Source organism: Nipponia nippon, unplaced genomic scaffold, assembly GCF_047370975.1.
Source record: "Nipponia nippon isolate SJK-2023a ecotype South Korea unplaced genomic scaffold, ASM4737097v1 scaffold_28, whole genome shotgun sequence".
In the NCBI taxonomy this organism is placed as follows: Eukaryota; Metazoa; Chordata; class Aves; order Pelecaniformes; family Threskiornithidae; genus Nipponia; species Nipponia nippon.
Window position 1 is genome coordinate 1844054 of NW_028262345.1, and position 16792 is coordinate 1860845.

Consider the following 16792-nt stretch of genomic DNA (forward strand, 5'->3'; position numbering starts at 1 on the left):
CAATGTAGGAAAAGTGGCTATGAGTTAATACTGTTTCACTCCGCTTAGGAAAAGCATTTGACTCTCCTTTCAGATCTAACTTTCATTACTGAGCTGACTGTTAATATGAACTACTGCTGTTCATAGCATAAAGGCTTCACTGACAACAGCACACATATGGCAGAGTACTGAGACATGCTATTCTGTAAGTAACTTCTCCACACGGTTCGATAGCGAGTCCTTTCCATCTTAAGGCACTTTAGCTACCTAAGAGTTAGTGAATATAATCACTGTGGTTACCAGGATACAGAGATTCCATAATACACAGGAAAGTACATTTACAAAACCTTTCATCACTTCAGTTTGTTCGAAGCAAAAATAACTTCTGGACTAAAACTCATCACAACTCACATACACACACAACCTGTCCACTAGCTTTCCTGGTGGACAAAACTGGCAGAAAGGAGACCGAGAATCACTTGTTAACATCAGGCAGGCAAAAACCAAACCCTTACTACTGATTCAAAGTGATTTAGCATTCCAGGGGGGAACAAAACCAAACCAAAATACCTCCCCCAAACCAGCATGAATATTTGTTTTAGAGATCTTGCGAAGCTCACTGCGAGCTTCACAAAAAAAGCCTGCGATGGAGAGACCACTGTAGGAACCTGTGGTTACTCAGTCGAACCATGCATCTAACCACTCCAATGACTTGAGATAAAAAGGCTGCACAGATTGTGCTTTTATCTAACAGACAACTATCTGAAAAGCAAGCAGGAAACCGAAGGGCACATTTTAACAGAGCATCAAGAATTTGAAGCGGCAAAGAAAAATACCTGGAAAAAAAAAAAATGCAAGATAAAGGAAAGATAAGAAGTAGGAATGCAGTTTGCAATGCAGTTCCGTTTTGGTTTCAACCATTCCTGAGCTCAAGTATCCCTCCTTTTATAGACGTCGTTTGGTATCACAGCTCGGTTATTTACGTGCACAGACTGCAGTTGTTTTGGAACATAAAATACTCATTTAAGTCCTGCCATTAGGCTACACACAAACGTCCCTACAGCACACAGGAATAATTCAACAGGCATTGCTCTAACCCCACTGAAGCTCTGTGGGTCATACTGATCGCTTTCCACCCCCGAATTCATAATCTTCTGAAAAAGAAAAAAAAAAAAACAAAACAAAAAAAAACGAACAAGAAAAGAATTGGTAATGCTGCCCTCCAAACAGTCCAGATGAAACTTAAATCTGGAAGAGGAAACCATGAGGTTTCTAAGTCTTGGCTTTCCAAACCATGCTAATGACCATCTTTTGAAAATAGGAAACCCACAGCTAAAATACAGGGCTGCTTTCATCTTTGCTGCTGCTCCCGAAGCTTTGCCAAGTAAATGCTGAACCAGACCAAAATTAACATGTTACCAAAAAAATTATGGAACAGCCTTGCTGTTTTCAGTGTCCAAACTGAGGGTATGTTTATACTTAAAACTTTTAACGTTCTGTCAAAAGCACAGGTTAATTCTATAAATTATAAGGCTATGAAAATAGTCAGCAGTTAGTAGTATTACCGAGAACGGGTAACTTAACTGTAGCTCTTATTAAATATATTTAGGAAATAATGCAAATTGGGATATTAAACCAAAAACGTCTCCCCACGCACCTTCCCACACACCTCCTCCTGTTATTTATTCTGAGAACTGCTTATGGCTTGTTATGGACCATCTTTCAGGCAGCACCTTACATCATGGCTTGCATACAAAACAAAATCTTTTAAGAACCTTTAATGTTCAGGGGCGCAGAAATCAGTGCTTGGAAAAAAAAAAAAAAATCTTTGTATTTGCTGTTTAAAGCTTCCCATACTGGTATTGTAAGTTTATTCAGCTATAGTAAATGATTTTTTTTTTTTTCTTAAATAGAAAACTTCAACGTGAACATTGCCTGAAAAAAGTTTAGTTTTCAGTTAGCTGCTCATTAGGAAAAGTTCCTACCACTTATGGTTAAAAAATAAATGCAAGAGAATCAACTTAGCAAAACCATCTCAAATTCTCACCAAAATTGGTCTTTCATTTTCCTGAGCGCAGCTATTTTTGATCACAGTAAACAGCAACGAAACCGAAGAAAGGCTGCCAGCTTCCTTCCACTAATGCTGGCAACCTGGAGGTGAGCAAGCAAGCAAACAAGAGCAGGATAAAGAATGACAAGCACTTCTGACTTAAGAGGCAAAGAGGCTGAGGTGCGGGAAGGTGGCTCCTAGCAACACTTCTTACTTCCAAGAGACAGATGGCGAAAAATTTACTTGTTTATTTTTAAACTTCAGTCACCCAACAGCCAAACATCTCCCAGAAGGATCCCGGTACTATTAGCAGAGTTTAGGCTCAGGTCTCACAACTTACTTCCTTCTTCCAAAGCAGAGGATAAAAGGTGGACTTCTATCTGTCCCCGAGAGCTCAAACAGCTGGATCCAGCAGTCTGACACACGGGAGAAGACAAATGTCAAGGAGCCTTTTGAAGTACCCCTAAAGTTTCGTCAGCAGCAGGGTCATAGAAAGCAAAGGACCTCAGTTATGGCTTAATGGATTTCAATTTTTTACTCTTTAAAAGCAATCCTGACTAATTTAGTACCATTTTATTTCGGAAGCATTAATTTACCAGCTGGGGTTTAATAGTCACAGCGTCATATCCTAGCTAGGCTAGCATACTGAAACTCTAATGGATGTATTAAACAGTTCCTTTAAGGGAAGCAGCAGATCTCTACTTAGAATAACTGCGTAATGCTATTAGAAAATGAAGACTAAAGCTGGCTAGGTTGAGATCCCCTTTACTGATTTTGCTGATCCAGAAAGTAAAACCAGTTCAACAGAACCTAGCCTAGAACCTCAAATATTTCAGGGCTATCATCTCATAACATTGAACTGGCTTTGTATGTTGTACAAACACACCTGATTTTCATATGCTGAGTTTTATAGCTCTTCAGTCTATGGAGCTGTATGAGATTGTGTAGCATCGCATGGAAATAAAAACAGTAAAACTGATTTTCATCTTTGATAAAATGAGATTTCAACTTGTTATCGATTTCTCCTGGGTTTCAGTGGGAAGAATGAACTCTGTGTACACTGATACCTATTTCCTTGAGGTTTCCTTAAGCATGTTCTGGAAATTTTCAAGGTAGGGGATAGAAAGCAGCGCTTCCTTCTTTTCTGTCTACTTTGTTGAACTACACTTGAACATTACATTGGGGGAAGAAGTTATATACTGCAGCTGCATACACCTGACGGTCACTTCTTTGACGAGTTTTAAGAAATGTGACACTTCAGTAAGGGCTTCGAAGCACAAAACTATCATGAGCCGAAAGCTTTATTACAAACGTGGAAGCAGAAACTACCTGTTCTGCAACAGTGAGGGAAATTGCTCTTTGAAAGAGAGCAGGCAGAACAGTTTTAGACAATCTAGTTATGCCTTAAAGAGGCAGTATACACCAAGAACTTCCATCACCTCAACAGAAATTCCTCTTCAAGGTCTCTGAAAGCTACTAGTATTTTATGTTTGGGTTTTTTTTAAACCCTTTGTCCAGGCTGTTCATCTTCGCAGCAAAACGACTTTTTTTTTTTTTTTTTTTTTCCTGAAGACTTAGTATTCTCCAGCTGGAGGAACAGTAATGAAAAACTTCAAGATGTGTTATTTTGAACACAGGATTCCGAACAATTCTTCATTTTCCTGTTTGGAAAAGGCTATCAGGTAGGAGAAGAGGGGGACTATTTACTTCTCCTTGGAGAAGCTTTTCTGCCTGCTCAGATGCTCGTCTGACATGATACCCACTTGAGTGAGAAAGAAATAGTCAGCCAGCACAAACAAAATTTACTTTCCTTGACCCTACAAGCAGAGATGGACAGCAATGGAAATGCTGACTTAACATGTAAATCCCATCACTAGGACAGTGATCAGAGGGTAGATTGATTTGTGTATTGATGCAATAGGCCACTCACCATTTTCCTAGCCATAGGCTGAGTAGTTTCAACAGAGCTTTCTCAAAGTCAAAGGATGAAAATATTGCATAAAGTTCTAACCCTGAGGAGCGGTGGCTGTGTTTTTCACTAGTTGACTTAAGAAAATGCCTTAGTGGGCCATGTCTGAATTCAGAAACACAGCTGTGTACCCATCTCAGCTGCAAATATTAACCTCACCAGGTTCTGGCAAGTCACTGCTGTGGATTAGCCCTATGGAATATATTCAGATGTCTCACATCATAACAGATCAGCACCCGAGAAGGCCATGTTGAAATTATAGCTTGATGATGCAATAACAAGAGACAGCTAGAAACATATCTCATTCTCATATCCTCATTTTGGACATCTTAAAAAAAAAAAATCATTGAGAGGACAAATGAGCTCCTTAACAGACTACAGCTTAATTATCTTTGAGGCTGCCTCTCCCTGCACAATCCCCAGCTAGCCTAGACAGCAGTGATACCAGGACTAGATGAATTTGTGTTATGAGGCTAGGAACATTTAGAAGACTCCAAGAATGCTGCACTGAGAATTTTTGTATCTGATTGTAATACCAGCTTGAGGAGGAAAACGGGTTAGGTAACCGGCACAGAATGAATTCATGTCTGTCAAGGCTGTGTGGCAATTCTAAAGCCTGGACAGCAAAGACAAATGGACTAACTATCCAGTTGCACGATTCCATTAGAGGCTGTCTATGTTTTCATAGTTATACCTATCGATAAAACGGATGTAAATATTAGCCCAGAGGGGCAGGAGTAACACTAACAGTCCCCTGCTTTGGGGCCAGTATTTGTCCCCGAAGTTAATTCTCACCACTACAGAAAGTACCCTAATGAATACTGCTAAGCACACGATTTTAAGTTTCACTCAGGAGCCAAGGTGTTGCAGAGGGGACCAACTATCCAGTCATACACAGGAAAGAAAATGAAAGCAAGAAAGTGTGTCTGCAGACAACAATAGGCTGAGTGTTTCCACATGCAAACTCAGCCCCAGTTTCATCTTTCTGCAATACAAGCATTTGAAATTTGGCTCGAGTTAAAGATGTTCACATCCTGATGCATTCCAACAGATTGTACCACTCCAGCATGCTCGGTCTGTCTGTATCTTTATTTTGTGCTTTACATGACATGTGGTGTATTTTGCAGCTTAATGACTATTTTAATCCTCTTCAGCACTGAAGAACGTCATCCTAGATGTGATGTAGATGCATAGTTAGATGGATGCTGCTCGGAGATGTATTTGAAGAGATATTCCAAAGCACAGAAGTCATTCCAAGGCAAACATTACAAAACAAAAATCTCTGCTTTACTTGATCTTACGTATTTAAAGCTAGCTGCTATAAACAGTAAATATCTACCAGCCCCCTGTGACAGCACGAGAAGCAGCTTACAGGCAGGTCAGTAGCATCCTCCTAAAGAAAAATAAACAAATAACTATGTAAGTGGCAATGCATCTCAAAGTCAACACCAGGGGAATAGCTGCTGAAAGTTTAGCTACAAACAGCTGTGCACATTAAGCCCATCTTAGACAGCTAAGTTTGCTGCCAGCAGTGGCTAAACGCTCGTTATGCCCTCAGTTAGATGATCAAAATAAATGTAATAATCAGAGACTATTAAATAAAATAACAGAACAGTACGAGTAAAGCTCTCAGCCACTTACATAATGGGGAATAACGATTTAATTTTTTGCAAAGATAGTGACAGGAAACACGAAAAGCCAGAAAAGCCAAATTGAAACCAAGGACGGCAAGGCAAATGAAGTAAAGTCATCTTTGCTTTTGCCTGAAGCAAAAGACCATTTAGAGTCTTAGAAAGCAGTCCTCCTCGCTTCTCTTCTACAGTATAGATGAAGCTTGCAGCCCAAAGTTTTGTGGGTATCTTCATAATATTCTTCTCTGGAGCAACCAGCTTAGCTGTTTGCATACACACGACTAAAAAGTATGACACTGGCCATTTCAGAAGAGTAATGCTCTTGAAATACATCAGCATCCATTACAAAAGGACTACAATGATGCATTCTAGTCGGAGCCCTGCAATGAAAGAGGGAATTAACATGCTATAGATGCCCTGTGGAAAACCTCCCATATGGTTATACTTTGAAAAGTATTCTTCTCATCACACTAACTCCCACGTGAAGCAAGTTGCAAAAGCTTGCTCGATATAATTGAGCGCAACAAATCCATCCAAACCTAGGAATTTCAGCCTCAGCTTCAAAATGCCTTTTGTCTGTATTGCGGATTTTATATTTAAGCAAATTTGAAAGAAGATATCCTGCCATCTTAATAGCCCTGCTACATTAGGAATCCAGCTCTTCTCGTTAGTCTTCCTTGGAGCCACGTTGCTGAGCGAAGGACCTGGTGCACAAGGAGGGAAGGCAAAAGGACTTCAAGGTGACCAGCTGGTTGATGTTTATTTCTTTGTCTCTTAACCTGAGAAACGAAGACATTCTGAAGCAAGATGCAAGCATTTAAAATGAAGGATTAATTTATCTAAAACACTATGCATACGGCACAGTACTCTGGATTCAAACGTAGGTAATAGATTTCAGCTCTTGTGATTAGTCCAAGTTCTTATTTGCAAACTCAAACGTATCCTGTACACGCGTACAATGAAAAGACCGATAAAAACAAAAGCATAAGCACGTAGGCAGCAGGCGAGGGACCTAAGCAAATCACAAGCTGTGATTCGGACCATAAAGCCAGCTGCGGACAACGCAGGGAATACAGCAGTGCAAAATATTACATTGCATCAAGCCTGCACTCTGGCAGGCCATTCATCTCCTGCCTTTGTTATTGGTAAATTGCTTCCGAGAAAGCGGCTGTTGCCCTAAACAGAATCTCCACATACTGACTAGCTTTGTTGCAGAGCAAGTATTGATGCAATTTGAACAAGACAGCATTTATCAGCAGTGACGGGGGCAGGAACACTTTTTTCCCTGTTTTTAAAGCCTCCAGCGTGTCTCTTTTGCTGCGACATGATGCTCCCTCCCAGGCCCAAGCTTCGCGCATCCACAAGAACACCCTAACTTCATTCCGTGACCCCCATCGAGAATTCACTCAGCCTCTTCTGGGGCCTGCCTTTCGCCCAGGTAAGCCTGCAGCGCTGTGTACACTCGTGTCCGAAGGCTGAGCTCTGATACACCAATATGTTGCAAACACAAAATCCCAACTTTTTTGGCTGGCTACCAAGAAAAAAACCATTCTCTGCTGCTTGACATTTCCAGTGCTGAGGCTACGAGGCTCTACTTAAAGACTCTGGAAATGAAGCAGTTACTTGAAACCCTGCAACTCAAACTACTTAGAGGCACTTAATCTTATTCCAACAGTCCAGATGGGAGCTGCGAGCATCCTGCTCCATTCAAGAGTAATAACTGGCTTCCATGATAACGTGCACCCTCAACAATTTCTCCGTTTCCCTTTCTCCTGACAGGCAGCAACATTTAAGTACATGCATGAGCACTGCAATACCCTACACTTGAGAATTAATCTTTGACCAAGACTGTTACACAGGCTAACGTGCTTAGCCTGGATCCTGACGGTGTCTCATTCTTTAGGGTTTCTACACCTCTACGTGATCTTGCTGTGTAAAACAACACAGACACCAAATTCAATTTCTTCAGCAAGAGCTTTGATAAATTATGCAGAGAAAGACTCACATTCAAATGCCGATATAGTCACTGGGAACTCAAACCACAGGTTTGAATCAACATTTTTCATTTAATCTTTTGAGAGGAATACTTAGCAGATTAAAGCAAATCTCCCCCTCTCTATTTCAGGCCACAATTATTGTAGGACTACCAGCATAAGAAGTCAACCAGCATTTGGTATTAGTGAATTATACTAATTCATGCAGATGCCTCTAGGACCATTTTTTCAGCAAGTTATAGTCCCAATATGAATGGGAAAAGATTAAACACTGATAAAAAACCCTACTACTTAACTTAGACCTGGCAACGTGTCACGCCAAGTCCAAAACCATATAGAGAATTTGGTGATTAAAAGCTTTATGCTGGAGGTTACCATACGTCTAAGCAGTGACCAGCTTCTGTTGTGAATATGCAATCCAAATCTGCTTGAAATCTAACATGAGTGCATCATGTTTGTTGTAACAGATGGTATCGGCAAGATTTTTCTTTTTGTTGCTGTCACTTCACACTACGCAATGACATCATAACTAGTGGGATTCATCAACCCAAAATCCAAAAGAAAAGGGACAAAGCTTTTGGCAGGGAGCTGGAGCTAAAAATAACGTAAGAGCCTTTAAAGAAAAGCCCAAAGATTAAAAATGCAAATGTTCAGCTTTTGATTTAAGCATTTCAGTACTGAAGTTAGCATAAGGCAACTCCTGGAAAGTACCAAGTAGTTTACCAAACCGCTGTTTCATCTTTGCAACAACATCATCAGACGATGATTTCTGAGGTCTCCTCACTGACTATTTTAGTGCTTTGAGGTGGCAGATTAAAGAACCCAAGCATAGCAGCTGCGTGAGAAAGTGCAAGCCCCTGCCATAGTAGAGAGTTAACAGAATAATAAAAAACTCTCTACTGCAAGAATTAAAAAAGCCAAAACACTGACCCACACCTCAGAACATATCAGACATTTGAAAACATAACCTAAGCAGCAAATGTTTGTTGGAAGAAAAAAGACCTAAATGAGCAAGGGAACTTTCAAGGTTAAACACTACTTTTATTTAAACATGAAGTCGGCAGAAAGGAGATTTCTCAAACAGAAACCTGTTGTTACAGTAAGGAGGAATCATGGCCCCAGCCATCTCTGTGTGCTTATGCATGTCTGTCTGTCTCTGTCCTTGACCTGAATCAAAATACACTTTTGAGTGTTGTAATTTTGTTAGAGAGAAGCTTACTGTATGAAATTACTTAAATGCATCCCTGTCACTGAGCCAAAGCCTGGAATCCGAGTGCTGAAGAACAGTTATCATCCACGCTGCACCTTTGCATGATACCACGTATTAGTCACATCGTAAATAGTCGAGGTGAACCATAACACTACTGATGACTCAGTGCCTTAGCCCAGAACTAAGACACATGAAGCTTTACCAAGACAACTGGGAAAGAGGAGTCAGCTCCCACCTTCTGTGGTTTTGGGTTTGTTTTTTTTTTTCCAGCCTACATCTAAATTATGCTGGCAATTTTTAAGCCCTTCACATCTGGTGACTTGAAAAACTTGAACTCAAAAGTCGTCATTTCATAATGATTTTCAGTTAGTCTCAAAACACAGAAAAGCCATCCGAGCCAAACAATTACTGATTTCATCTTCTCTGTAAACTTCTCTGAAGCTCACGCACTCCATGGAATAACAGCTTCAGACCCTGCTTCATAAAGCGAAGGGCTTGCCGAGCCACAGCAACCTGCCGTACTGCCCATCTGCACAGGAAATCCTAGCAGTTTAAATAACCGGTGGAATTTTCAAAGGTTCAGAGGAAGAATCCCCCAGAAAGGCACCTGCAAAAAACGATTTAAACTCTGTAGCCAGACATTGCTCAGGAGGTTTAAAAACTAAGACTTGCCCCAAACCACGGCTAAAAGATGTTACTGCAAGGCCTAACATAGTCATCTTTAGAAAACAATCTGCAGGGAAAAAACCACCTCAAGCAAAGCCATTATCCTTGCAGTCAGCACACCAGCATCGTGGTAGCCCAACAGCAGCAGCAGCAGCAGCAGTCCTCACGGACTACTGTGCCAGTTTGGCTGGGAGAGATCAAGTGTTGATCTCTAAAACAGATGAAGAAATACATAGATACATGTTCAGGAACCAGGTCTGCCTCTAACAGAAAACAAAAGACTTTCCGGACCTCATCCATCAGTTCTCTCCCTTACAAAACACTGAGAACGAACATGTGATTCGACTTTCCATTGTCGCCAGTGAAAATGAAAAGTGAAATAAAACACCAAATGCCACGGAGAGCGGCAACATTTGACTCTGCACACTAGTTAAGAGTGACTAGCACGCTGCTAAAGATATAAGCCAAAACGAAGGTCTGCAATGTATAAATTTATACAGGAACATGATCATGGCCGACAGCACAGAATATGACACCAAAGCGTTTTAACTAAATTTAACACATATATGGGTCGATCTCTCAAAAATAATGAACGCATTCTTTTCCCCACTGGCTATATAAAAAACATCCACTGTAATACTTCAAAATGAAGCGCTGGTAAGCCGCTTAGCCGCACGCGTTCCTGATCAGGTGGACACCTGACTACATAAAGCCAAGCAGGCTATCTTTTGCTGCTGGAAAGATTAGTTTAACACCATTTGCAGAACATTAGTGTTTTGATCTTTCATCTCAAGTTGGAGCTTAAACTTTTATAAATGCACAAACCCAATCAGACTGTGGAACAAGCATTAGAACTTATTGACCATTTAAAAGCCATGCTAGAAGGTAAATTTGACTTCTATTTTCTTTTGTATGCGCATTTTCCATGTTCTCGCATGAGGTAGTAGAGCTTAGAGAAAGCGCAGTCAGAAATATATATTTAACTGCAACTGAGAAGGCAGATGGGGGTGAAGGTAGTAAATCTAGTGCTGAACAAGTTCAAAAAAACCAAGTGTTATTCACACGTAAGATCTACAAGTGGAGTATATCCCTGCTTACAGTTGCAGGGATTCAGAAATTAAAAGAAGTGCCAATCTAACAGTAAGAGATTACCCTAAAAAAAGCCAGCCAAACTATTTCTCCTGACATGCATGTTCCCTTGTGCACCGCCTCTCAGGAGCAATGGTTCATTTGTTTCTTTCCCCTGTAGTACTGAAGTACAACCTGCCCGAGGTACATAACAGTAGTAGCATGCTCAAGTTACCTTTTAGCCTCCTGTGCCCAACGAGCAGCCACCAGCTCTCCTGAACCAGAGGAAAGATAGAAGTATGCCATTTTGGTCAATCCACGATAAAGAGAAACCTGACAATTTACTCCGCTCACATCTTCCTTCTTACTGCTTTATAATTCACACTTGTAAGCATACAATAAGTACATATATACACGGAAGAGTTACTTTGAGACTTTGCACAATGTTGTCAATCCACTTCCTCTCCCTCTCCCCACAAACCTGAGACTTATTGGCGCCTACAGCAAAAAGCTGAAAATGACAATATCGGAATGGAAATTACAAAATTAATACAGGCAAAGTGCCCTAAGGACTCCATTTAAGGTGAACAGTAAGGTAAAACTTACTTTAGGATAGGATGTGATAGGACAGGCCATTTGCCTGTGACAAACTCACTGCTAGTAGGGAAAGCAGAGCATGCCCGTTATGGGCATAGACAACACTTTCGGAGAAAAAAGGGGCAATCTTGCAAGTTCAAGTACAGTTCTGAATTAGAAGCCTTACCAGAATGGTTTCTAGGCCATTGCAAGTATTTGAAGCACTCAATTAAGAGTGAGCATCATCTTAAATTAACAACATGTTTCAGAGGTGCTGACTGCATGAACCAAAAATCAATGACACTAAGTTTTACTGCACATAAGTAGCACGAGAGCAAGCGTCTGAAGGATTACGTCAATTCGGAAAACCTAGAGTAGTTAATGAGAAGAGTCTGAAATGCCAAAGTGTAGAAACAGAGGTAAAGCCTTTGTTGTTCTAACAAGAAGGAGATAGTTGGGGATAGCGTATTTCTCTTCTATTTTCAACTGAAGAACAAGGTTATGGTTTAAGTACGTTTGTAGAAGCAGATGCTGCAGTCAAAATAACTTATAAGATTGAGTCCGTACACCTCCAAAAGATGCACACATAGGAAAAAAGCAAAGGCAGAATTTTTACAAGCACCATCTAGAGAGAGGCATAACTGGTACACAGAACACAGACAGGGCATTAATCCCTCCTCGCCCTATAAGGTGCCGAAGGAGGAGCAGTAGGTACTAATAAAGCTCACATCCAGCTAAAGCCACCTACAGAATACAGATTTTGAGTAATTCTCAGGCAATGCAATGAACATATTAACAAAAAAATCATTTAATCCCTGGTAGAGATATTAATGCCTAAATAACATTTAAGAAAGGTCATAAATATTTCACCTGTGACACAAGGCAAGCTGACGGCCTTCTCCAAAGAGCAGAGCTTACCTTCATGTGCCATTCTACAACGCAGCAGAAATTCCAGAGCCTCTCTGCAATATCAGATGTCCATCTGATTTGCTTTATTTCCTTATACGTATCTCTCCTTCAGAGCAGCTTTTGTTGAGGCTTAGAAGAGGCATTGCATATAACCACTTTCATATGAAAGTATATTTCCTAACACTTACCAGGATGTGAAGTTTTAGGAACAGAAAGCAAACTAAAGGCCACACGCTCAAGACTGGAATTTTACTGAGCTGTTTCTACTCAGGACTTCAAGACAGAAGTGGAAATTTCCCCTAGGTGGAGTTCTTTGTTCAATGCAGTAGGCAATTAGAAGTCCCTAAGGTCTGCAGAAATGGCACAAGACTGATATTTTTGTTGGTGAGAAATTAAGCATGCAATACAAAAATAATAACATGAAATGCACAATTCTGCTGTAAAACACACTGGTTTTTTTTTTCTCACCCCAAATCCGAGTCATTTGAAACAGACAGCTAACAGACATAAGCATTCAAGACGGCTTTGGAAAAAGACCGATATAACCAAATGTGATTTAAAAAAGCAATATCGAGTCTGCATCGCCTCAGATTTGATTATACAAAAAGGTCAAGTGATAAAAAAGAAACTTTGCATCTTTAAAAGCCTTGAGGGCACAGCAGAACTAGTTTATCATTGGAATACAGATCAAATTAGAATAGATTTATATTCTTTTTTCCAGTTGGCATCAGTGTCCTAGTTGAAGTTCTCTGGGACTTCACAAGCAAAACACAGCAGCCACTGAATTCAGATACAACCCGGCGACATATTACTATGGAAAAAAAAAACATTAATTGCAATGATTTCTCCAGGCTCTTCTATTCAAATTCATTTGGAAGGGAGATTGTCAAAGGTTATCTGCCATCAACACAGGATGATCTGAAAGGGAGACTATCACCAACGACAAGCCCTTGGGAACGCCCTATTCAAAGCTTCACATACCAATAATTAAAAAAAAATAAAAAATAAAATCTGCCACTCCCCTTCCTCTGTGCAGGAAAGAAAGAAAAACAAATTGTAGTCGATAAGAAGATTACCGGGTGTTCTAGGGACAGGGACTGGTAGCTAGGATAATTAAGTGAAAGAAAATCCACCTAACGGGACCGTGCCAATCCAACTAAACTAATAACTGCAGACATTGGTACGCATTTTCCTTAACTCCAGTATGCTTTCAAACGTCATCTTTATTATTTAAAAAAAAAAAAAAAAATCTCTTGCACATTTTTCATCACATTACCTGATATCATTCAGTAACTATCACAGTATAAAAAACAAGTAACCATTTCACTTCCTAAGCTCTGCATCAAGATGCTATTCTTCAGAAAATCTGGCAGCAATAAAGACTCGAGAGCTGCAGTCCCCCACAGACAAGACAATGGGAGAGGATGAAGAAAAAATCAGAATTAAAACGTCACCGTTGACATTTTGTGTCAGCAGATTAAGGTGGCTGTCGTGCCTTCAGAGGATGCAAATTCTGCTGCAGGAATGGCTGAACAGATCGAAGAGGCGCAGAGGACAGCCTGGTGCACTAATATAACCCCACGCTAGTACCGACTCGTGCCAGTCTAGACTGCTGCAGGTTAGGAGCGAACCCACAGCCTGTAAAACCAACCCCACGTTGATCCTCTGAAAAAGAATGAGGCAGAAACGGTTTCATTTTAATCCTTTTCAAAGAGGTCAACACCCCCATTCTCCGGGGTTGCCAGCCCCTCCGGGGGTGCTGAGGTGTGACGCTGCTGCTCTCCCCTCTGTGCCAAACCCTTTGCCAGTCCCGTGACTGGCGAATCCTGTGATCCGCTTCTTCAGACGGACCCAAGGCTTCAGAATAACATTACAGCTAGATTTGTTTTCCAACTTGCCGTTTTGCAGCGCCTATCCACAAGCAGCAGCTTCCAGAAGGGATGTGCATAGCAGCCGAATTTGCCTCGGATATGACAGAGGAAGTGACCTACAGCTGGAGGAGTTTCCAAACAGGTGGAAGAGATCAGATTTAACACGGCCACCGTCGCCGAGCAGCCAGGAGAGTCCCCCACCACCAAGGCAATGCCAAGTAACCTGACCTTGGCATTAGCTAGACATCCTCAGAGCAGCCCTACCGAGCCTTACGTTCTCTCTCCTGCAAGGTAACCTCCACACAAGTTTTTCCAAAGACAATTATCGCCACTTTCCATTGATTTATAGAAATTTAACAGAAGGACTGGTACGAAGTAGGGAGAATGCTATTCCTCAATAGCGGCTGAATAAGCAAAACTCATTGACTAGACTAATTTCACACGTCACACATTAAAAATATTGAAGAGCCACACTTATTGCCAGTTAGTAATTACCGCCAGCTTCTGATTTTTGCATCGCACCGAGGCAGATGTTCTGCTTAACCGAGCCTGTTAAATTTTACTGTAAACGGTCAAATCAAGCCATTCAAAGTAGCCACAAGCCTGTTCTTTACCCATCCCTAAATAACCCAGAATCTATACAAGACGGAGGTAGCTGTTTTGCATTTCCAAACAACATTCAGATGTAGATTATTAAATTCTATTTATGTTTGAAGCGCAGCACGTACTTTGCTCTTTGTTTTGCCTTTTCACTCTAATAGATAGGTTATAGCGTGAAGTTTTTAAATCGACGAGATTTTTTTCCTACCCATCTTGTCGTTTAGATAGCTAGATTTCACAAAGTTTTTGGTTTTAGGGATAAAGTTGGAATTTCCCCCCTCCAATTACTTTCATATATTGAGATACAAATGTAATATCTATTCACATATATGCATCATGATGTATTTATATACATATATATCATGTCTATAAACATATATACGCGTGTGCGCGGTATGCGTGCGCGTCTATATATGAATTGCGGCATCTAAGCCATTTCTACATTACAGGCACACCTTTTACACTTGGCTGAAGCATCCCCTCTGAAAGATAAGGTAGGAGTTCAAACCCGGAGCTATATTCGGCATCTACCAAGGGGGCAGCAACCAAATGGATTCGTTTCACCGAGGCTTTTCTCTACGAAATTGCCCTCTAACACTCTTCTAAGCTTCTAGACCAATCTGAAGCTCACAGCTCTTGCTACCGTGCCAAGAAAGCAGAGGTCACTTCTCAAAAAAAAAAAAAACAAACAAACAAAAAAAAAAACCAACAAAACCAAAACTAACCCCCCCCAAGCATCCCAGTGAAACGAAGCTGCTAAACCATGCGATCTCTGGCCAGATAAGAGACCTGCGGTATTTGGTTGGAGTGCTTTCCCGAAAACAAGGGGAAAACACCAACTCATCGCCGCCTACCCCTAGAAGGTCTCTGCAGAAGCTGCTCAACCTCCAGGTCCTCCCGTGCAAGCGGAGACACCTTGAACACGCCGCTTTAGCTGCCGCCTTCACAACCAGGTTGACCCCGGGCGATAACGCAGCCCCCTCCCCCCCGATAAAACACCCCGGTACGACGGCGAGAGAATCCCACCTCGGCTGCGCCGGAGCCCGCTTCCCCCACGGCCTCTCCTCCGCCTTCAGCCGCCGCCAGACAATGCTCGGCCCCCGCGGGCGGCTCCCCCCGGGGGATCCGGCTCGGAGCGGGGCCGCACCCGCCGCCTCAGCCGCCTGAGGAGAAGGGCAGCGGCGCGGAGCCCCCAACGGCCGCCCGCGCGCCCCCAACGGCCGCCGGCGCCCCCCCCAACGGCCGAAGCCCGGCTTACCCCCAGCCCCTACCCACCTCGATGTAGCCGGCCAGCATGGCGGCGGGGCCGGCCAGCCCCAGGAGGAGCAGGAGGGGAAAGCGCAGCGCGGAACCCATCGCCGCCACCTTCCTCCGCCGCCGCCCAAACGCTACTGCGGCCGCGGCGCCCCCCTCAGCGGCGCGTCGGGAGCCGCCTCTCGAGGCCCCGCCCCACCCTGCAGTCCTGACCTATCGCGGAGACGCGGAGGAGTGACGTCCCGCTGCCCCCGGCTGGCGGCCAATCGCCGCGCCGCTAAGGAAAACCGCCCCTGCCCCCGGGTGAGTAAGGCCGGCTGGGCGACGGAGCCGCGCCCCCTACCCCGCTACCAGCCAATAGGAGGCGGCGTGGGGGCAGACTGCCCCGCCCACCGGGGCGAGCCCCGCCCTCCCGGGAAATGGCGGCCGAGGCTGAGGAGGCCCTGAGAGGAAACGCGGGGCGGGAAAGACCCCGGGGGAAATTTTCACCCCTCTGTTATTTTTAGGCTGCTATAGAAATTCCTTACATCGAGGAGCCTAAAAGGCTGCGGGGGTGGCGTGGCCAGGGGCTGTATGGGGGTCTGCAGCCTCAAAGCCTTCTGGCCTTGTTGCTTCTCCCCACCACTGCCACGAGGAGGGGATTTCCTGGGGTAATAAAAGGAAAATGACGCAGTTTCCTCATCTAAAAAGAAAACAATGATGTTTCCCACTCTAAAGAGTAAACCATGTCTACATCTATCCCTGATGTCTTAAAACCCTTGGCCCACAGTGCTATCAGCAAGCTCCCCTCTTGTTTTGCAATAAAAACGAAGACAGTTGTGTTTTTTCTTAATGTTCTTTTTTCTTAAAAACCAGGCATTGAATAACAATCACAGGTTCCTCCATCCCACTGCCACCACTGAGGACAGGTGCTTGCCAGGAACTACCTGGAAGAGATGACAGCACATGTGCTGCTGACCTCTGTAAACAGCAAAGCTCTCCGTAAACTTCAATTAAAAAACAGGCACGTATCCCC

General features: G+C 42.8%; 1 protein-coding gene across 5 annotated transcripts in view; it reads right to left on the reverse strand.

Annotated features, from left to right (window-relative positions):
- Positions 1–15958, reverse strand: part of APLP2 (amyloid beta precursor like protein 2) — a 48403-nt gene extending 32445 nt beyond the window's left edge. For all 5 annotated transcript variants that reach the window (XM_087763261.1, XM_087763260.1, XM_087763259.1 and 2 more), the window contains exon 1: positions 15799–15958. In XM_087763261.1, the coding sequence (XP_087619387.1) occupies positions 15799–15879 (81 nt within the window). In that variant the 5' untranslated portion in view covers positions 15880–15958. The remainder of the gene's footprint in view (positions 1–15798) is intronic.
- Positions 15959–16792: the final 834 nt, after the last annotated feature.